At 48.9% G+C, this 23,420-nt stretch overlaps 1 protein-coding gene across 16 annotated transcripts in view; it reads right to left on the bottom strand.

Annotated features, from left to right (window-relative positions):
- The window catches only part of AGAP1 (ArfGAP with GTPase domain, ankyrin repeat and PH domain 1), a 558,771-nt gene that overhangs the window by 354,694 nt on the left and 180,657 nt on the right, over positions 1-23,420 (bottom strand). For 9 of the 16 annotated variants that reach the window (XM_070269554.1, XM_070269556.1, XM_023642639.2 and 6 more), the window contains exons 2-3: positions 12,131-12,189; positions 4,473-4,560 (exon numbers count right to left, since the gene is read on the bottom strand). In XM_070269554.1, the coding sequence (XP_070125655.1) occupies positions 4,473-4,560; positions 12,131-12,189 (147 nt within the window). Of the gene's footprint in view, positions 1-3,773; positions 3,786-4,472; positions 4,561-12,130; positions 12,190-23,420 lie in introns of all 16 variants that reach the window. The other 7 variants (XM_070269557.1, XM_070269555.1, XM_023642634.2 and 4 more) reach the window with 1 other exon arrangement.

Raw genomic sequence — 23,420 nt, 5'->3', positions numbered from 1 at the left:
TAAACATCGTATGTGTCTAATGTACATACTGTTGTGGGTTGAATTCTGTCCCATAAAAGATACATTCAACAGGCTGGCCCAGGGCGTAGCAGTTAAGTCTGCACGCTCCACTCTGGCGGCCCAGGGTTCAAAGGTTTGGCTCCCAGGCACAGACCTACACACTGCTCATCAAGCTGTGCTGTGGTGGCATCCCACATACAAAATGGAGAAACACTGTCACAGATGTTAGCCCAGGGACAATCTTCCTCAAGCAGACAGAGGAAGATTGGCAACAGACGTTAGCTAAGGGCCAAGCTTCTTCACCAAAAAAAAAAAAAAAAAAAGGCAGGGGAGTGGTTTATGTTCAAGTCTTTAACCCCGACATCCCCGCTGTGACCTTATTTGGAAACAAGTAGATGTGTAGATGTGATCAAGTTAAGATGAGGTCATACCGGAGTAGAGTGGTCCCTAAATTCAGCGACTGGTGTCCTCATGACAAGAGGGGAAATCTGGACACAGAGACACAGGGAGAAGGCCATGTGACAACAGAGGCAGAGGTCACAGTGATGCATCTAAAAGCCAAGAAATGCCAGAAGTTGTCAGTACACCAGCAGCAAGGAGAGGCATGGACCAGATTGCCCCTCAGGGCCTCCAGAAGGAACCAGCGCTGCCAGCACCTTGGTCTCGGACTTCTGGCCTCAAGAATGTGAGAATAAATTTCTGCTGGGTTTTTTTTTTTTTGGAGGAAGATTAGCCCTGAGCTAACATTTGCTGCCCATATACGTGGGACGCCTACCACAGCACGGCTTTTGCCAAGCGGTGCCATGTCCGCACCCGGGATCCGAACCGGCGAACCCCAGGCAGCTGAGAAGCGGAACGTGCGAACTTAACCGCTGCGCCACTGGTCTGGCCCAATTTCTGCTGTTTTAAGCGACCCAGTTTGTAGTAATTTGTCATGGCAGCCCTCAGCCTCAGTAATACATAGATCTCTCTCACACACACACACACGCACGCACACACACAATTAAAAGGCAATCTGCCTGTACAAAAATTTTACTCTTTGGATTATTTTCATGGAATCACAGGCTCCCTACTGAGTTACCCACTTCTGCATTCTTAACTCACTAATTAAAAAACACACACCATCTTTAAATCCATCCCTCATTTAAATGGCATCTTTAAAATTATCTAAACCGTGTGAGTCAGCTTTCTTTGCTACAAGAATAAAATATGAACCAAAATGTATCACACAATTAAAACACAACAGATGTTATCCTCTGAGATCCTGCTAAAGTCGATCTGATGGAAAGTACGCTCCGGTGAAGGTCTGGAGGTCATCCTGCACCAGAGCTTCCTTCCGGGAGAGGACTCGCTTCCAAAAACAGGAGGCCCTCACCACCTTAACCGCCCAGCAATCTAAAGATGCCCGCCACAGGTCAGAGTAATGTTAAAGGATATTTACACATTAATTAAATCAAAAGAACAACCATGTGCAGACATGAGAAGAGCAGGGAGCTTCAATGAGCAGTGTGGATAGGCAGATCACACACCCACACCAGCAGCAACATGCCTTTCATTTAACCTTGCTGCCCACGTGTGGCCGGAAGGCAACTGATCCTACTAGCAGTTATAAGAGGAAAGGAAGATAAATTAGAAGGTAGTAATAACAGCAAGAAATGGAAGCGTCTCACAGCTAGCTCAAAGCCCCACCCTTTCAGCCTGGCGCCCATGATGCCCACCACCAGCTGTGGTCTCACCTGACCCTTTGTCTACAGAAGTGGTCGCAAGTGGGGCTGAGCTATAATTGGCTTCGTCCACCTCCTGCACACCCCGGAGAGGATTCCCATGACCCCGATGCTCCCCATAAACCTGGGAGATGATACTCTACATTTCAGCTCCAGAGCATTCCATATGCAAAGCTTCTCAATGAAGGGAGAACAGGTAATCAATTGACGTTAACACATTTGACAAGAATTGAAATCACTTTCCAGCTACAGGCTCACTCATGGTGACAAAGAACTTCAGTGCAAGACAGCAAGAGGTCAAGGCTTTCTCATTCATTTCCTTTCAGAAACAACCAGTTACGGTTCCCTCTTGCCGCCACGTGGACCGTGGACAGTCAGTGGGAGTCAGCTCCCTGGTCTCACTGAGAGGCAAAGATGAGGCCACCTGCCTAGTCCCAGGCAGGCACAGCAGGCCGGCCCCTGGGAAACGGATTTGCCGGGGCTCAGGGGCTTCCAGTTACAAGGTGGCATCTGTCTTCACAATCCTTCAGCACCCAGAGGCCCTGGGGCACATCCCCTGGGGTGCACCTGGGTGGGGTGCTGCTCTAAGCTCTCAGCGCCCCTGGAGAACAATCCCCTTGACCTGAGGTGCATCGATGGGTGGTCAGGTGGCCAGGTGAGCTTCTGAAGAGCATGGGAAAAGATCATGGACCACCTCCCCGCTGGCCAGGCCTTGGGCACGGGCCCCTCCAAGGGGTCGAGCTATTTCCACTTTGCAGGTGGAGGGATGGCCTTTCCTGTACTCATGCATCCTTTTCTATCCTTTAAAATAACGTATTTTTAAAATCGTAGGTGATACCATGAAATTTCAGCAGAATGAAATGTGTTCCTTGAAAAATTAAAGAAGTGGGACTATTAGAAATAACAGTTTAGGTCCCCCCACTGGGTGCAACTTTTACTTTTGAAGTATGAACATTCAAGAGAAATACCTTCATGCTAATCAAAATACAAGAGCCCCCTGCAAAGAAATCACACTCAGACCCAAATTTGATGGAACCAACTGTGAACACCTGAAGGGGACACAGAAAAAGCCACAATAGTGACAAAATAGCACTGCATGGGGAAGGGAAAGGCATCTGTGAGCAAGACAGCCAGTGACTGTCACTCTAGCCACACCAGACACTGAACCAAATGCCAGAGAAGCTGGAGCATTAGCATCACCCCAGGGGCCAACACCACGGAGGCTCCAGGACCCCCCGCTAACATCCAGAGCGTTCCAGGGACGGGCTTACAGATTTACTCAATGATCATTTCACTTGCGGCCAGTTTAACCAGCCCCTTTGCAGGTGCTGTCATCAACCTCCACAATAGCTAGCCCCCAAGAATCAGCAGAAAACCCAAGAAAAAAAACTCAAAAGGACTCTCTAGGTGGAATCAAAATGACCGTGGCTACAATCCACGCTCAGACACAAAGGAACAAATAAAACAGAGGCCAGAAGAAGTGAGAAAGACTTCTAACTTGATCACCTTCCTTCCTCTCTCTAAATCATGCAGCTTTCTAGCACCTGTAAACATTCTTCATTGGATAGTCAGGCTTTTTCTGATTCCCACATACTCACCTTCACTTCTAATCTTCCTAAATTGTCAACTCAGTGTGGATCATAAAAAAAGTGGGTCTCTCCCCAGTGTGACTACCTCAAGGATGTGACCACCTTGAGGCTTTTAGGAAACAATTGCAAAATTCTGCAAAATATTGGCAGCGCCCCAAGCAAAGACAGCCACAGAATTCCATCTTCCATACCCTTCTGAATGGTTACATGGTTTCCAGGACAAGAGTTAAACACTAGAACAGGTGTTACAGGAAACATGTGAAGCTACTCAGGACTACTGCTAAAAACACATCTAAGGGACAAAACAGGGTGAAATGTTTAACTTAAAAAAAGAGGATAAAATGAAACAAAATCGGATGAGACACAGAACGAGGAGGGAAGGGAAGACTACAGTACAAGTTGTGCCTCTCCTCTCTCTGCAAACAAGACAAGCGCTGCCATGAAGAAAATGTATAGTTACCTGCATCCATATCTGCAAAGAATGGAACAGCCAGTAAGAAAAAGAAGGAACCAGAAATTCAGTGTCTCAGAGTTGGAGTTTAAAAGGTTATATGGAGAGAAAATATAATTTAGAAAATTGCGTGTGAACTCTATCTTGATTAGAGGGACACGGGGGCTAAGTGGCTTCCAGATCATTACTGTCATAATTGTATTTAAAGCAAAAAACAAAATATGGATATGTTAACTGAAGACGTAAATGCCTCATGGCAAAAGAAATATCTCATTCTCATGCAAAATGATTATTAAATGTTCAGAATACAATATAAGGGGAGAAACATACTCAAACATATGGTGGTGGGATCTGAAAAGCTTGTATCTGTGACTAAGTAACAGTCTATACAAATTACGGATACACTCAATATCCAGATCAGAGAAACATCTGAGCAATATTTAAGGAGTAGCACTGGATTAACGTTTAAAAAGACAGAATCATTAGACAGGAAATAAATTCAATAGCATTTCATGGTTCTACTCGATTGCTCCAAACGCCAAAGTTAGCTAAAAATACTACAGAATGATATACCTGAACATTTTTACTGCTCAGTATTTTATTACTTTCTTGACATGTGATGCATCAAAGTAATGATTTAGGATATCTACAGAAAAATTTTAAAAACTAAACTCTCTGAAGCTTGAGACTGCCTGCCCAACAGCATACCTTCTGGAGACTCCTCCTGGACGTACGTGCCAGTCAGGTACCGGTGCACCAGGGCCGACTTGCCGCTGGCCAGGTTACCCACAATTCCCTGGAACAAAGCAACAGACGATCGATCAGTATCATCACAGGGCTCGATTTGGCAATCTGCAAACAGAGAAAGGTTAAAAGGCACTGGAACCCCAAACACAATCACAGCCAAGCATTGTCTGGATGGCCAAAATTTGGCTCATTAAACCGTCTGTTGGAGTGAAGGGGATTCCAACACCTTCAATTAACATCTCACGTTCTCATCAGCCTCGCCAGCTCTCCAGGCAGGTCAGCGCCAGTGGAACACCCACTGGTGATGGTATCTTCCAGATGCCCTGAGCCTGAGCGGTGGTTACAACAGGCAAGTATGCAGTGAGTCAGCCCACCAACATGTACTGTGCACCCTTCACATACTCACAAGGCACCATGTGAAATGGGACTCAATGGCAGTACCGAGCAATGCGAGGATAAGAGGGATATTCTGGTGTATTCCATCACAACTTCGGGGTAGAATTTCAGAGCTGGGTGAGACTAGTGGAAAAGCCACTCAGGGAGGGAAAAGTGTGGGGAGGGACTGGAGGGGCGAAGCTTGGACCAAGGCAGCGAGGAGGAGAGCAAGTCTGCATCCCAGCAACACGGGGGCCACGCTGCAGGACTGAGAAGAGGACAGAGCGGGTCCCATGTCAAGGTAGCAGAGGTGGTCGCACTGGGTAAAGATGGCCGTGAGGGCCACTGCTCTAGCAAGGGAGAGCAAGCACGTTGAAACGGACGAGGAAAACACAGTAATCTGCAGGCAATGGCGGCCGTGTGGTCCTTCTTCAGACAAAGCTTCCCTGTCCACGCAGCGGGGATCCCGGGACTCGAGGAGGGCCGGCCCCTCAGGGAGCCTTCCCTTTCCCTGTGCTGGGGAGCTCGAGCCCCCTCCACCTTCTCTGCAAAGCTACTGATCCAGAACCTCGTCCCACGTGCTAATTTTTAACCTCCTGTATTTAATCTCCCCCACAAGATCTTTCCTATCTGCCTTTGAGGAGGATCAGATCAATTCTTTAAGAAAAACAAAACAAGAGACCCGCCCTTGGACAGAGGGGCCCTCCTGTGAAGAGCCCGCCTCCCGCTGTCCACCAGGGACAGGCCTCAAGGCTGCTCCTCCCCATCAGCTCACGGCCCCACTCCTGCCTCCACCCGAACAATCTGAACTTCTGACCCTACAGCTACGAGGATGCTGCCCCTGAGGTCACCAACGACTTCCATTTCTAAAACCACTAGCCTTTCTCTGGCTCCTGACCCAGCGCCATCACCAGAAGCTGTAGATGAGATTCTCTTTCTTCCAACTTTCTTTCCTGGGCTTCCTCCTTGAATTCCCTCTCAGCTCACCTGGGCCCCTTCCCTAGCTCTCCTAGATTGTCCTAGATTCTTCTAGCTCCTCGATCCTAACACCCCCGAGTGTGCCTGGCCACGGTGTACCTACACTCACTAAGCTGATTACAGAAACTCATTCTCCAGCCCCCTTCCACCCCCCAGTGCCAGGTGTTCCTACCCAACCCCGCCAGGACTACACAAGTTCTTCGTACATATCCGGACACCATCTACACTGCTACCCAAACCCCAGCACGTCCAAATCTTGCCATTCTCTCCCCAACCTGCTCAGCATCCTCCATGACCACATCCCCACCCAGCCTCTCAAACCAGAAACCTGGAAAGCCCTCCCTGACGCTTCCCCTCGCCCCCAGCTGGAAGTCACATCTTCACAGTCACGTCGGGACAGGCTGTGTTGTCCGCTGAATCTTGGGAGCAGCTTTGAGCTCACTGCCTCCCGCGAGCTCCCCCTCTTCACCTGGAGAATATCAAACACATTCTTTAAAATTACCACTGTGAAAACGTTACTCCCTCATTTCACAACCCCAGGGAGAGTCCCAGTGCCTGCAGGCCAAAGTCCAAATGTGCAGGAACAAAGAACGAATGGCCTCCCCCCCAGTCCTCACACACAGCATCGCTGTGGGCACAGAGGCCCGGCGGCAGGTCTGTGAACTTACCGCATGAACACTGCACTCTTCCTTCCACCTGGGCACCCCTCCCTTCTTCACCTGATGAGAGTTTTAGATGGCCTCCCCACTTCTCCTTCACATACCCAAAAGGCCTTGCACTGTCACTAGTGACATTCTTGGCTCCCTCTCCCACTACACTCAGGTCCCTCCTTGAAGACCAAAAACTACGTCTCTGGATACCAGCAAGGACACCAAGTCTGAATCCCTACACTGATCAGAGTTTTCAGCCCCAACAAAGTGTCTAGTAAATATGAGATGGAAGGATGGATAGAGAGATGAATGGAGGGATGGAGGCAGGAAGGGATGGATGGATGGATGGATGGATGGGTGGATGGGGGGATGGAGGGATGGAGGGAGGGAGGGAGGGAGAGATGGAGGGAGGGATGGAGGGAGGGATGGAAGGATGGATGGATGGATGATGGAGGGATGGAAAGATGAATGGATGGATGGATGGAAGGATGAATGAATGGATGAATGGATGGATGGATGGATGGAAGGATGGATGGATGGATGGATGATGGATAGATGGAAGGATGGATGATGGATAGATGGAAGGATGGACGGATGGATAGAGGGATGGAGGGAGGGATGGAAGGATGGATGGAGGGATGGAGGGATGGAGGGATGGATGAACGAATGGATAGATGGATAGATGGATGGATGGATGGATAAACGGAAGGAGGAATGGATGGATAGACGGAAGGATGAATGGATGAATGGATGGATGATGGATGGATGATGTATGGATGGACAGAAGAGACGGGAGGGAGAGTTGTTGGTGGATAAATGAATGATGATGCCAACAACTAGAAGAGCAAACACAGGAGTGAACAAATTTGGCATGAGATTGTGGGCTATACGTTAAAATCTGACCTTTCTAAAACCCTTAACCCATCCTGCCCCTCTCCCCAGTCACAGCCCTTTCATCTCTCAGCTTCCCACTCCTTGCCTTGTCTTCCATACTCCAGCTACCAAACCGCATCCTAACAGGCCTTGCTCTCTCCAGACACCTAGACCTTTCCCCATCAATCACTGCCCAAAACACTACTCCTACTCGTTGGTCAGCAATCAGTTCAGATGTCGCCTCCTCTGAGAAGTCTTCTGAATGCCACAGCCTCAACCACAACCATGCCTCTCCTCAAGGCATCCTTAGTGCCCTTCTCATCATGCTGGCTTGTGACTTATCTCTTTATTTTACCAATCTCACTACATGGGTGTGACTCTCTCCAATGCCGACAATTCCCTAAGGGCAGGGACTGTGTCTCATTTGTCGCTGGCTTCTCTGTACCCCAGCCTTGCCCCCAGCCCAAAGCAGACCCAACAACACCAGCTGAATAAATGAATGAACCACATGCTAATGAGTATAAATGAGATGCTTTATTACCACGGCTCAAAGGCAGACGACGTGGACAGATCCTAAATAAAGCTGTTTCCCTTCCTGACTCGACTTCTGTCTCCTTTTTTACCTTGGGCCTCTATAATCTCACAATTTCTACCTATTAATTATTCTTTTGCTCCAGGGCACCTGCTGTTTGTCAGCTTCGTGCTGAGAAAATCCAAAACAGTATGCCGCAGAATTAAATTTTTAATTAAGATTCGAGTTCCTCTTTCCTGAGGAGGAAAATGCTCAGAATCCTGCACGGAGCAGCCCGTGCTTTCTATGCGTGGCAATATTCCTTCCTCCTTACACGGCAATGATTACGAAGAATCAGCTTACCCCTTAGAAGGACCAAATCAGTCAATCTCGGGGATGGGGTGGGAAGGTGTTTTATTCGGTCTGAATGGCCACCTCATAGACCTTATGCTCCCACACCATGGGCAGGATTTTAATTTGAAATGCTGGCTGAAACCAACAGCAGACTGTGAGGAGGAAATAACATAATGGATGAAAATACTCTCTAAGTCGTAGAGCTCCACCGGGATCCATACGCTGCTAGCGGATGTACACAGGAGAGAATGGAATCAGTCCATTCTGGGTCCACAGGCATTGTGGGCAGAAAGAGGTAGCGTGGGCAAAGGTGTTCTGAAAATTACAGAACTGCGTGTTTCAGGCGCCGACAGGTCCTAACCATTGGCCCCCCTGCGTCCTCTGGGCATGGCCATGAACTGTCAGGGCGCCATGCTTGACACTGTCACATTACAAGAAGAGAAAGAATGTGGGGGGTCTTTGTAAATTTACTTCTCTGTTGTCCCACATCTTTACCACTTACCTGGTGTGGTTGGCTAAAAAGGAAATCGAGGACTTTTGTAAAAATCCCAGCTGGGAATTCAGTGAAAACATACAAATCAGATGTGACAAGCTGCTGACTAATGCCCACCTCCGCAGGCAGGATGTCTAAGCTGCGTTTACTCTTTCCGCCCAGGGATAAGCATTAAGCATGCGCTGCCCGGCACACATCTCAAGTGACCTGCGTTTGGATCCATTGCAGCCCCAAAAGCAACGTGGCCATTGATTATCCAGCCATCACACAATTTCCGAAAACGTGAGGCATGGTACTACCACTCTTGAAAAAGAAAGCAAACATTGAATTTTTTTTCTCTGACAGATTCCGGAAGATTTATTGCAAAATATGACATAAAAGAGCCCATTCGAGGCTTGCTATTAGGTCATTTAATTGTTGTGTTTGTGAAATGGAGTCAGGGGTTCCGAGGGCGCTGACTGAAGGGGCCACCTGTCTCGGGGGGCTGTACACTAGAGTGGGAAACAATCGCAGCCCTGTGGACACACAGAGGCTGCCTCTGAACAAAGGAGCCGTGTCTGTAGACGCTGAAAACTCCTTAGCACAGACGGGATCTGCTGAGGAGGCCGATGAGGACGAGCTGCCCGCTGCTTCCACAGCGGGAGGGGCCCAGAGCAGAGCAGAGCCCGCTGACCTGCTGGGGTCTTCTCCCTCCACACACAGGTCAGGGGGCAGGACACAAAGAATGTCCTTCGAGAGAACTGCAGGCTCATTCACATTCCCTGACCCGTGGGATGGAGTCAATCCCTTCAGCAAATTCAAGCAAACTTTAAGAGTTACGTTTTAGGAACACAAATCCATACTGCCTTTTAATGGAATCACCCCCTACACCTCCGGGCATCAATTCCAGAAAATTACACGCTTTTGAAATACCAGCAGAAAACAAGTTTTTGGTAGTGAGCTTCTGCAATTATGGGCCGGTCTGAACATGTGGGCTCCGGGAGAACCCTCCACAGACTACTGAAATCGGGTCTAAATGGGAGGGTTCGATACTCAGTGATCCCAGGCAGTGTGTCATACTGTCAAAAGGGTGACCACTGGCCTCCTGAGGCTAGTTCAAGGTAAATTAATTAAACATCTCAAATTCAGTTCCTCAGATGCACTAGCCATATTTCAAGTGCTCAATGGCCACCTGGGGCCAGTGGCTACCACGGTGGGCAGCAAAGAAAGAGAACATTCCCATCGTTGCAGCAAGTGCTCCCAGCCGTGCTGATGTGGGAGCAGAAACTCCAGGCTCAAAGCCCGCTCCGCCACTTACAAACTGCGTCTCCCTGGGCAAGTTCTTCACGTCTCTGAGGCTCAGCTTCCTCACCTGCGAGATGGGGATAATGACAGGGTCCAGCCCGTGGGGCGGCTGGCTCTCAGGACTGAATGAGATGATTACCTAAGGCATTTCACAGCATGCCCAGAGCAGAGTAAGCGCTTTAAGAGCAGTTATCACTGTGAACGTCCAAACATGATTCCTGTTCTTTTGCTCCAATCACGGAACCTAAAGGGACCTTGGACTGTCTGGTGAGGGTGCATCTGAAACTGGTAAATCTTCCTAGAAAACTCCTGGGAACCAGACTGCCCACTTCTCAGCCTCCGTTGGACAGGTATTTCCCGCAGGTGTCCTAACAGGATTACCAGGTGCCAGGTACAGTGGTTACGAAACACCGAGGACAGAAAGAGCTGGCTGTTTCGGGGCCAGCCTTGCGGAAACCGGGCTTCTGAAAGGGCTCTGGGACCGATGGACCCTTTGTCTCCCAAGAGGAAGGAAACCCGCTGGCAGGTGTCACAGAGAGAGGTCAGAGATCCGGGGGAAGGAATGAGGGCCAAACAGGAAGGAGATGGGCCCAGCCGACGACATCCAGCGATGGCAGTGGGGACGGGCATGTCAGACACCGATGGGAGGGCACAGGGACCAGGCCTCCCAACTTCAAGGTGTCTTCCTACACGCCCTTTATTTTTTAAGCTTAAAAACATGTTTTTGCTGGTGACAAAACTGATATACACTTTCTTCAAAAATCTGCACGTTCCTTGTCGCTCAATTTCCTCATCTCAGGGGCAAGAAACCTGAAGGGTTCTGTCCCGGCCCCAGGTGCCTCGTCTCACCCACAAAGCACCACTGAGGTTGGGGCCCATGGGAAGACGTGGTTCAAGGGCCTCTGGGGACCACGGGGCAGACAGGCTGGAGCTACCAACAGAAATGAGGACCTTGGGAGAAGGGCATACGCAGGGGAAAGAAACGTTGAAGAGAGAGGGACCGGGGAAAAGGGAGCAGGCCCACGCCCTAGCCACACTCCATCTGCAGTTTGCTGAATGGGAAAGCTTATCTGTCTCCATTTTACAGCCCAAGTCCATCATTTGAGAAGTTTAAAAAAATACACATACACCCCCATAAATACATGTAAATATACAAACACAGACACATCCCCCAAATGCCACTTATTTCGTAACAAAGAACATGACTGTCCAAAAGTTCTATCTGCCCCTTCCTTTCATCCTAAGGTAGGGGCACAGTGGGGAGGTGCTCCAAGGTGTGGCTGCAACAGACCCAACTAATTTTTTATAAGCCAATTTTAAAGCTTTAAATAATCTCATGGTGCTTCATAATAAAATTTATAATAAAGACAAAGTTCTTCTTTTAATTTGATGCCACTACTTCATAATACAATAGTCACTTTTTTTTTTTAAAGATTTTATTTTTTTCCTTTTTCTCCCCAAAGCCCCCCGGTACATAGTTGTATATTCTTCGTTGTGGGTCCTTCTAGTTGTGGCATGTGGGACGCTGCCTCAGTGTGGTTTGATGAGCAGTGCCATGTCCGCGCCCAGGATTCAAACCAACGAAACACTGGGCCGCCTGCAGCGGAGCGCACAAACTTAACCACTCGGCCACGGGGCCAGCCCCCAATAGTCACGTTTTTTAATGACAAATTCCAAAGCTTGATGGCTCATTACAGAAACCTTCCGTGACATGCTATAAAGGATTAATGAAGGCATGGTTATGTGTGTGTGTGTGTGTGTGTGTGTGTGTGTGAGAGAGAGAGAGACAGACAGACAGACATTTGGAAATGAGAAGATAAATGGATCCTGCCTTGTGCACACAAGGCCACCCTGGCTAGTCGTCCATCCCGGCCATGGGAGGCACACTCAGGGCTCCAGCCCCACACTGTCAGCTACACCTGGACCCTCCCAGGGATGCGCTCAGAGGCAAGCCCCACGTCTAGGCCCCAGGAGACGAGCAGGCCCCTCGGGACACAGGTTTGTGGGTGCTCACAGGTCACACCCTACCTCTTACTGAGGCCCCCGCTTCCACCCCTGCAGGTGAAGAATGACATCTACCAAGGCCAGTGGAACCACTCACCACTTTGAGCTCCGGCACAGATCGACTTAGCGTCCATTCCTGGCTATTCACAAAGGCATCTGTAAAACAGGAGGGCAAAGCAAAGTTAGATGTCATGACTCACTTAAGTGCAAGGTCAAAATGCCTCCAACGTGCCATTTCTCAAGCCAGAAGGACTGAAGATGGTGCAGACCAACCTCCTCACGCTGCTTCCACCCCAGAGAAGCTGGGATTTCCCAAAGTCCACAGGGCTGTTCCAATTCGGTGTCCTGTCCCCTAAACCATAATGCACACTCCATCCAACGACTCCAAGGGGCCCCTGTAACTCTACTTTTTCCGCATCTCACACCGCTCCTGCCCAGCCCCACAGGCCCCACCCCATCCCAGGGGCGTGTGAAGACCCCTCTGAGGGCACACGTCCCAGAACTGACCTTAGAGCCAGTCACTCAACTCCCGGTCTTTTGGTTTTTCACTAAAATACTCACTTGTCTGAAATCCTACCAACAAAGTTACTATGGCAGATGACGACTGGATTTTGAAAATCCAAATGTTCACACTACGACAACATTCTACAGTTTCGAAGACGACTTTGTGCTGGAGTTTTGATCCTCACAAACATATCAGACACTGAAGATCCAGTCAGGACACTTTAGGAGATGACAGCAAGACGAGGGGTCCCAGGCACCGTGGGGCCATCTGTAGACCCAGCCTCACCCCGGCCAGCACACCAGGGGGCCTCCCCTGGCTGCCCATCTCTGCCTCTCACCCCCATGTATGCAGGTCAAGGTGGACCCACCAGATACAGATGACCCAAACGCCTTGATTTCCCATGCCGTCCATTTGCCATCGCTTATCAGTGAGACCCCACAGCACCACCCACATTATGTACTTAGGACAGACGTAGTGAGCTGGTAAAGAGTGTGGCAGATGCCCCAGCCACTACCCTTTCAAATAAGATTCACTTTCTATATATTTTCCACAAATTCAGAAATTTCATCATCCTACATTATGCCCAAGAAAAAGTAAAGTGACTAACAAAAGGCCTAAAAGTCAAGAAATGCCATTGGTTTCAGATACATGACATTTGAACCAAATAGTTGAGGGAATGGAAGCAAGTGGCATAACAGTGTAGTTCCGCTGGGGTCTCATGTAGAAAGGACAAGAAATGGGTCTGGAGGAAGAGAGGCGAACGCAACCCACAGTGAGAGGACAGTGGGGTGGGCAATCAAGCAGACAAGGACAGAGGCAGAGGTCTGTCGATGCCCAGGAAGGGGTTGGCCCTCAGAGGAACACTCTGGTACTCAAGGAAAGGACAGGTGGATGGATTGGGAAGAGACGGGAGGCCTTAAGCAGTTGGAGAAGATGGAAGGCTGATAAAGATGCCTCGAGTAACCTCAAAAGCTTAGCAGGAAGGGACTGGTGTTCAACATCAGAGACGTAGGACTTTAGGGACCCGAATGCCCTGCCAGCGGGCAGAGCAGGTGGGCAGAGGTGCACCTGCAGGAGCTCAGAAGGAAAGATGTTCACGAAAGCGAAGATCAAGAGCCGCTTCTGCCCACACCGCGGTGAGCACACCGGGGGCTAAACACCAGGTACACTTCACGCTGTGCACCCGAACATCTGCCCAACCACCACTGTAACATGCCAGGGGTAAGACATCACCTGTAAGCAGATAAACGTGGACGGGGTAGCCCCCAGCCTGACCCCTGAGATGCTCAGCAAATGGTAACTAATGTGGTTACTAGTGAATAATGTTACTAATTAACCTGCAAAAGACTATTCTCTGTCACCAACTGCTCTCTCAGGAAAAATGGGAATGTGGCCTTATAGGTCCTGGGGGGTGACCTCAATGGTCTAGGGAAGACAGGGGAGTAAATGACAGTGATTCTCCCAACATGAAATGCATGCACCCAGAGTGTGCCAGGGAGTCACTCTGTTGCTGTACTTGTAACAAACCCAACACTGGTTAAGCAAAATTGGATACATCCCCGCAGTGGATTCTAAGTAGCCAATAAAACACATGAAGCTTCAACATACAGAAGTGCAAGTATCCCCAGGCATAGTAAGTGAGGTAGGAGTGTGTGTGCACATGCACAGGTATCAAACACACACAGAAGCTTGTCCAGGCTGAGAACATTTCTGGGAGGATGAAAACCTTAACTGTTGTTGATTTACTGTTCAGGAACCAGGTGGCTTAGGGACAAGGGTGAAAAGACTTTCTTTTCATTGCTACCTTTTTGGTACCTTTCAAATTTCATAATATCTGGCAAATAAAAAATTAAATAATATGGTTTTTAACATGAATCTTAGTAGTAAAACAAAGGGGGAATTAAAATGAGCTCAATTCATGAATGCACTGCTAATTCTTAAACACACACCACAAAAGATCATGGTTGTCACAACCAACATTAAATATTCATTATAAATTAGGCAGGCTCCGCTAAACAAACACACGTGATTATATAAACACTGGAACCGTGCGTGGGGCCTTTCACTCACAAATACATCCTCACTCGAATGGAATGTATTTGTGTTCGTGGCAACTCGATTAACAAAATAAAATGTTGACTTCGAGGGCCAAAAAAATTCATCTTCCATTAAAAAACATTTATGTCAAAAACTCTCATCACCTCCGTCATTGCCCGGTCAGAACGGAATGCTGCCTCAGATGAGGCCAAACGAAAAATAACCAAAGACTCAGCAGAAGTCTTACAAGGCAGGGCACTGCTTTATCCTACTTCTCTATCAGGACTTTTCTGTGGGCCGGACACGATGCTAAATGGGGCTACACAGATGAATGAGGTGCGGTCTCCGCCTGGAGGAGCTCATCGCAGGGTGAGCAGGGGAGGGGCGGGACGGGGCGTCAGACCAGGCTGAACGCCCTGTTTCAAGTTCCATGCTGCAGCAACCCTCAAAGGACAAACATGCTCTAGAGGAACACATCTGGGAGTGTGTGTGTGTGTGCATGTATGTGCACACGTGTAGGTTGCTGGACCAGCTAGAACCAAAAGTGACAGAAGATGTGTCTCGTGTCAGCAGAAGCCATTCTGTGAGCCCCACTCAACTCCCCCACTTGGAGTAGAATAATATTAAGAAAACGCATTCCCATGCACTGGCTTAAATGCCACTAAATTTGATTTTACAATAAAACACAGATGGTCCCCGCTGACTCACTTCTTCTGGCCTGTCAATAACAATGAAGCTCCTCCAGCTGCCGTCACAGGGGGTCACCAGGGCCCAGGGTGGTGCCATGGGTAATCTCCAACACTGACGATATTTAATCATTTTTTGCCATTAACATGGCACCACTTCCAATTACATTTCATTGGTTAAATTTGAATAACATGCCAAAGAACTCCCAGATTAGGCAACATGAAGCAACAGGGATCTTTTATAAGGAGCAGAAAATCCAAATAATTCGCTTCTTTGGAGCAGGAATCTGAAGGTGGTCAGAGAAAGAATGGGGCCCTGCAGGTGACAGTCAAAACAGATTCACAGGGACAGGGGCCGGAGGACACAGCGGGCGGTGACACAGGGAGGCAGAAAACCAAAGTTACTGAAGACTGGGGGGAAATGCTACCAGTTCAGCAGAACTTCTCAGCCCGAGTTATTCTGAGTGGATGGCCAAATATCTGAAGTTGAAGGAAAACACACCACATGCTCCCTGTGAAACTGGTCCAGGTCCCCAGGTCATACTCAAGGCATATTATTATTTTCATTCTTAAGAAAAGGAATTCTAAATAACTCAATGTGGATGCCAGGAGAAGGCCTTCCTAACTTACCCCTATATTAAGATAAAGTCCAATGACCCTCAGAATGTGAAAATGCTTTGCAACCACACCAACACCCACTGGCGCGATGCAGAGCGAGGAGGCTGCCAGAACTACACTTTCAAAGGCAAAGATGCTCAGGGTTCGGCCAATTAATGACGACCAACAAGAAAAAGTGAAATTCAAAAAGTCTGGGTCACCAATTTACGGCATCTTGATCCGTTTTTTTGTTTGTTTTGCTTCGCTGTATTTTTTTACAATCAACTTTCCTGAATCTTACTAGTCTTTTTGAATATACAATTAAATAAGAGTGAGTGGGCGCTGTGCCCGGCCTCACCCGGCAGTGAGGAGAGTCCAGTTGGCTGGCCTCCACTGTTCCCAGTCGGGTAAGGGCACCAAGACACTAACACACACACACACACCACCACCATTTATTCCAGCCTTGGTCTCTAACACTCTTGACTAAACGGGTTACTGAGTAATAAACACATTTGCACACATGCCACATACATGGCGACAACATCGCTCGAGAGCGGCTTTGGGGTTTAAGGCAGTTTCTGGCCCTGCCTGGCAGAGAAGGACACAGGACAGGGACTGTGGGCTCGGCCAAGGGCTGGGCTCCTGCTAACTGCCATCAGCCGTCACCCCAACAGCTGCCTTAACCGACAGGTCTCACTGGGGCACCTGACAGGACACACCTTCACGAGGGCCAGAAGGATTTCACCCCCACTGACTCCCGCTCTTCCTCCTGCGTGCCGGGAGTGACTTTGAGATTTTTTTAGGAAACGTGAACAAGCGCTGCCTTTGAAACAGGAGGAAGGACCGATAGCAGGAAGAAAACCCCTTTGCAATCATTCGGCCAGCTCCCCTCTCGTCCAAGGAGCCCTCCCTCCTCCCCATCTGCTGCTGTTTCCACCCCCCACTTCTTGTCCAACCTCAGACAGACGTGTGGAGGCCAAAAGCCCCCTGCACCTGTGTCAGTTTGGGGTCGTCCTCCTGAGCAGCGGGGCCGGCCGAGCGGGGTCTGCCGCTGTGCAGGGCATGAGCAAGAGGACAGCCTTCCTCGAGACTGGCTCAGCCAAGACGGACACGTCAAGAAACCCCTCCAAGCATCAGCGAAAGGAGCCTCGACCCTGGAGCTGCCCTGCTCTCCTGGCTCCCACCCCCCGCCTGCCTCGGGGTCCCTAACAGCACCCTGCATCACATCACAATCGATGCACTCGGCTCAAACAGACTGAACCCTCTCCAGAGGACAGGCCAAGACTGGACTCCCGGACGGGTCTCAGGAAGACGTCTTATCTGCTCGCCCCCAGACATCCCGAAGCCCCTTTCCTGTTCTTTTAGAAGAGATCCTGCTACAAAGGACTCAAGGCTTACTTCAGAGAAAAGCGCCTCTCCGCAGCGTATGAGCTGCTTTCTGAACCGTAAAGAAAAGCAAAGTGGCTGCCAGGCTGTCGTTCCTAAGCCTTCCCTTCTAGGGCCACCTCCGGCCCCACAATGGCTACCTCTCAGTGACAAGGACAAGAGTCCATAGCCCAAGGAATGCAAACACCCACTGAGGCTGACGGATGAGAGAACAGACCTAAGACCATCCAGAGCAGGGAGTTGCAGAATAAAACGAGAAAAACAACCCAGAACAAAGCTATCCAGTTGTTTATTTTTACTCCCAGGAGAACTGTTGGTTTCCCTTTGCCCAGGAATTTCTGAAAATTCATCCTGAGTAAAATTCCCTTCATTCTCTGCTTGCTAACAACACGAATTGAGGGACTCAGCTCCAGGTCTGTTTTCAAAAATATTCAGACGCAGAACCACGAATTTAACCAGGAAATTGAAGGTCCTCGTTATACGACACACAAAATATGTGCCGCAATTTGAAAGCCAGAACTTTTCCTTTTTTGAGAAACCCCCTCAGACCAAAGGGCAGACGCACAGTGAGGAGTGGGTGGGTGGGTGGCAGCACACGGCTCATTCCCAGCTTCTTAATTAGCTCCTTGCTGGCCATCAGGGGTCAGAGATTAATCACCTAATTCCTAACACCAGGAAGGCAGGTGAAGAAATGCTCCAGCAAACAGATGGAATCATAGTAATTCTATTATTAGATGGCCCCCGTTTTCCCTGTGTGCCATGGTGTTATTTTGTATTATTACAGCACCAACTCTTTCCACTCTCTTTACTTGACTTAACGTATCGAAAGCCACAAACTCAGGTCTTGAAACTCATAGGATTTCGCAAAGGAGCTGAAAAATTTTATCCTGTCCTTCAGCATTTTCTTCCCATATCTCAGAGTTTATTTAGTTGGAGAGCATGAAGACGGCTGCAGACGTCGACCTTTTGGTTCCAGCAACAACCAGAAACTCGGGGGCTAAAAAGATCTGCCAGTGAAACTACCCCTTGGTATGTCCCATTTCCGCTGCGCCCGCACCAAGCAGTCACGCCCTGACCGTCACGCTGCGCCCGCACCAAGCAGTCACGCCCTGACCGTCAGAAGAGCATCAAAGCTGTAGACAGACTTCCTCCTCCTTCACTTCATGCTGAAAACATGTATTACCATAAGAATAAGAATAGGACTGGCATAACAGTACATTTCAATTAAACAGATTCGTTGTTAAGGACAATTTACTAGCATATCTGGTGGAGGGGACTGAAATTGCAATAAGAAGGGATGTGTTTTATTTTCTCCTGGTCCTCCGGCCCCGCCCTGCCCCTCCCATGGACACTGATACCCTTCTGCCTAAACAAGAGCGTGAAAGACTTTTCAGGAGCACAGAAATAACAATGAGTAAAAGTGAAAGTCTTCTTTAGAAAATGCGATCAAATCTCTTTGCAATACAGGCAAATAATGCAATTTTTCTATCACCATTAATTTGGTTTGGAGACAAATGATATCAGTAATTAAAAAAAAAACTGAGAAGGAAAACTTCCCACGTTACATGTGACCTCACATCGTCTATGTGACAAGGAATGACAACCCTGTACACATGGAAGGGAGCACGTGGAGGACAGAATACAGCGTCTCCCTTGAGTTTTACGACTGAACTTGGTGGTAGCGATGACCATCACCTGAGGGCCTGCTGTGTCCCAGGCTCCTTAAACACCACACCAGCCTGTGGGTAAGGTTCCCACCGAGGGAGCAGCTGGAGAGGGTGGGCCACCTGCAGGAGGCCACCCCAGCGACAGCAGATTCTAAATCTCTCTCTCTTTACCTGCAGAGTGCCTCCGAGCTCCCAGCAGCCCCCCTTGCCTCAGACTCACCTGAGACTCTTGGAGAAACTGGTGACAGGTGAGCATCATCCTGGCAGAACTTCAGCATCTGCATTTCTAACCAGCTCCCCAAAGGATTTCTTTACCCTGACTCCTTCGGCTTTTCAAAATTTGCTCAGCAGATGTTGCAAATGTAAAACGCCAACATCATGAGTTTAGACCGTGGATGACGGGAGCCCGGCGTCTCCCACCTGGCCCTGCCCGTCCCAACGTCCAGTGCCCCACGGCAGAGGGAGAACCAGAGGAGCCACGGTTGATGGCAGCCTCGGAAACCTTCCGAGTCTGACACTCAGATTCTGCACAGGTGAAATGGAAATGGAACTGGGTCCCTCCTACTCAGGGAAATGATGGGGCCCCTCGCCCAGCCAAAGGGCTAACTACCCACGTAGAGGCCCTGCCGCCTTTGGGGGTGTGATTAAAGAGCACGGCTTCTGGTACCCCGTTTCCTGAGTGCTGTGGCCACTGGGTGGACACACACTGAGTTCACTGCCTGTGTTGGGGCCACAGGTGAGCCTGAAATAGTATGTGGCCCGAAAAGCCCTGATCAAGAAATCAAACCACAGTGATCAGCTCTCGAACTTCTAAGCAACCGAGTGAGTAAAACCAGCTGAAAGGTATTGTTGGTTAATCTCAACCCCAGGACAATTTATATTACGTTGAAGCACACGGAATTGCCATCTGGTAGGTCAAAAGTGTTCGAATAATGGCCATTTCATGTGGTTGACCCTACAGCATGAGAATGCATAAAGAAAAATGTATCCATGTGGCATGATAACTAATACATCCCAGAAATTCTGCAGAGTTCTAAAATAATCTAGAAAATACCTCCATTCTTTCTATCTTAGCGGAAAACAAGAGAATTGAAGGAATAGAGCAGGAGACCTCTCAACGGACTTGAACTGAGATGGCGACACCCCACCTCCCGGATCCCCACCCACCCTCACGGTCATGAGTACCTGGCTGTCTAAGGACCAGGGAGGGCCAGCTCAGTCTCCATCAGGCCTCCATGTCCACAGCCAACACTGCGCAGCCTTGGGCGAAAAGCCCCTCAGCTTTCTTCATCAGACAAGGGAGCCGGCACCTCATCTTAGTATATTAAACCAGCCATCCTTTGGGGCATGGGCTCGCCCCCCAACAGAGCTGTGGACTCTTATTTCTTCTTCCAAATTATCAACCCAAAGCACAGCCTGTGGCCACAATTAGAACAACTTGATGGTCTCTCCTTCCCCCTCAATCCCGTTTGGCTCCGCTGACCACAGATACAGGTTCCAGACAAACCTCATGAAATTATACACAAGGGTAAAAAAAAAGGGAACCTGACATTGCAGCTGAAATTTTTAAAAACACATTATCTCAGAGATTGGGACATTTACTTGAAACCTTAAATTTCACAAAGATTTTTTTTTTTAAATATTCTTTTTAGCAACAGAAAGGTGAAGGAGCGTTTATTTTTAAAGCATTCATAATCCCAAAACCTCAAGGGGAAGAGCAATGGGAAAAAGCAAGCACATGCGCTGAGAACAGGAGCGTTGGCAGATACCGCGGCTCCCGTGGCAGCAGCGTTTCTGTGCTGAGGAAGGAAATGCAGGTCCCTAATAAAATAAAGAAATCCATTTCAGTGTGGCAGGGAAGAGCTGCACTGCAAACCGGCTGATGCATAATACAGTGATGACTCTCAAATGGAGGGCTTAACAGAGGCTTCCTGGCACAGTTTTCCATGCTATAATTTAATTCCTTATTTGAAAACCTTTGAACCTCTGTAGTAAATGGAATAAAGCACAAACCTTGGGGATATCAGATTCGTTTTCAGCTTCCCTGGAAGTTCAGGTTGCTTTTCAGTGGCCTCCGAGATGCACATACAAGAATTTCCCACTCCACGTGCCCTCATAGCATGCCTCCCGAAATTGGCCCTCCCAGTGCAGGATGACACACACCAGACCACCAAGATGCCCCCAATCCCACCACCACAGACACGGCCAAGCTAAGGCCTGCAACCCCAAACATCTTTCCCCTGGGCCATGATGCGACTCAGAATCCTTCACAACACTACCAGCATTTAACTGGGTCTTTTCTCTTCTCCTCTAAGGAACCCCCAAGGCAAAGCTGCTAGCCCAGATGAGCCCAGCGGATTTGCAAGCTTTAAACTTCTCAGAGGATGGATGATTCCCTTTCCTGACATTTTCCTAGACAGTGTTCCTAAATGCTTCATATGCACCTTATTCCAGAACTCTCTGAGGACACCAGTGTTGTGCTGAGTGTGTAAAGAACAGCTTAAAAGATTCATGTCTGAGGATAAGGACAGTCAAGGGTGTGAGGATTTGAGCATGAGAACGGCGAGGAAGAAAATTTTCCTTTCCTTCTTCAAATATGAAAATAGATGCCTCCCTACAGCCTCAAGGGGGGCAGGGGAGCCTCCGACTTTAGGCAGCTCTGACGGTTTCACGTTCCCTTTCTTTCAGAAGGACATTCATTTCATTAGCTGACGCTGCTTCAGAACATTTTATTCATAAATAACTCAATAATCCTCAAACCTGTGACCTGATTCCGTCTGGTTGTAGTTTCGTTGTTATAAAACCTGGGTGATAATGGGCTTTGGTGCAAACAGCTTTCCAGGGCAGGCTTTGGCTCCCCAAGCAGGATAACCCCATGGTCCTAGCTCTTGTGGACCAGAACACGAACATCTTCACAGATAACAGGTCTGTCTCCAAGCTCAAATCAGGGCCCCTCTCAACACCGGAGTCCCTGGAAGGACCACCCACAGGCAGGCCTCCGAACACTTTCTGCTGCAAAGCATCACACCTGGCTCTTTCCTCATTTCACTGGGGGTCTCACTTCCAGTTTTAACTCCCAAACCTCGAGAGCTTGAGAGTGAGTTTAGACACCTTCACTGCAAGATGCTGGAAGAAACGCAGTCCTCACAACGCCTCATCTGCTAACCAAAGTCCACGGAGAAAGGCGTACCTGCCTCGTGATGAAAGCACCATCAAAAACAAAGAAACCATTTGCGAATTTGGGTTTTGAATTATGTCAACCCTTCTGGTGGCAGAATGCAATCTGGATGTGGTGGTTCATTCACTTTTTGGAGGGTGCTTCATGGCTCCAACAAGTAAATCTGGGCCACAAAATGCTCCAGGGTAGAAAGAGGGAAAGATTTAATCAAGGGTTTGGGGATCCCATGTATCCAGAGGGAATTCAAAGGGGTCATGAAACTTCTTGGGGAAAAAAACAGTACATTCAACTTTATATATGAGAGTCACAAGCTACAATGTTATGAGAAGTCAGCCCCAATTTCCCTGCTAAACTGACCCATGTCCCCCAAAACCTGATTTTATATTTCAACTTTCTACACCAAGGCACCCCCAAATCAAAGCCATTGCTCAAGTCTGCCAGAGGCCCCCCAAGACCCTGGCCCCAAACCAGCCTGACTCAGCCTATTCTTGTTCCCACATCCCAGCAGGAAAACCTGACGCCCGCCCCCCCACAGCCCCGACCAAAGCTGGGAAAGATGTGGCAGCCATGAGGGCCCGGGTCTGAGCGTGCAGTCTTGGAATGTCTTGCCTAACCACAGTCGTGTCTATCTTTCCTGCCCACAGAAGCAGGGGTCAGGGCTCGTCAGATGCCCACAGTGGTCCAGGCCACTACCAACTCCCACTGACCCACAGACCAGCCAAGGGGACAGGCCTCCCTCCTGCTTCTCTCTCCTCTCCAGAGGGCTGCTAGCAGGAAGCTGGTTCAAGACCCACCACAGGGCTTAACACGGAGTGGACACTCAACCTGTACTTCACGGGGATTCATGGCTGAGCCTTGGGTGGCAGCTTCTATAAAGTGGAAGGTTAACAAGAACTTTAAAATTATGGCTGGTGTGATTAATAATTATGAAACAATATTGCCACCTACTGCACAGGGCTGCTATAATGAAGTGTCCCTGAGACAACGACCCTAGGAACATACTGAGCCGTGGCCCCACCAATAAAATGCCAGCTGTCATGGCCAAGGATACACAGTCTCCTGCCAGTGGCTCCTGGCCCCCCCCCCTTTTTTTTTTTGGTGAGAAAGATTGGCCCTGAACTAACATCTGTTGCCAATCTTCCTCTTTTCCCCCCCCTCCCCAAAGCCCCAGTACATAGTCGCAGATCCTAGTACTAAGTCATTCCAGTTCTTCTATGTGGGATGCTACCGCAGCATGTCTTGACGACTGGTACGTAGGTCTAAGCCCAGGATCCAAACCGATGAACCCCAGGCCACCAAAGCAAAGCGAGGGAACTTAACCATGTGGCCAT

The sequence above is a fragment of the Equus caballus genome, chromosome 6 (genome assembly GCF_041296265.1).
Source record: "Equus caballus isolate H_3958 breed thoroughbred chromosome 6, TB-T2T, whole genome shotgun sequence".
NCBI lineage: Eukaryota > Metazoa > Chordata > Mammalia > Perissodactyla > Equidae > Equus > Equus caballus.
The sequence above is the reverse complement of the archived record's forward strand: the minus strand, read 5'-3'. Positions and strand labels throughout refer to the sequence as shown.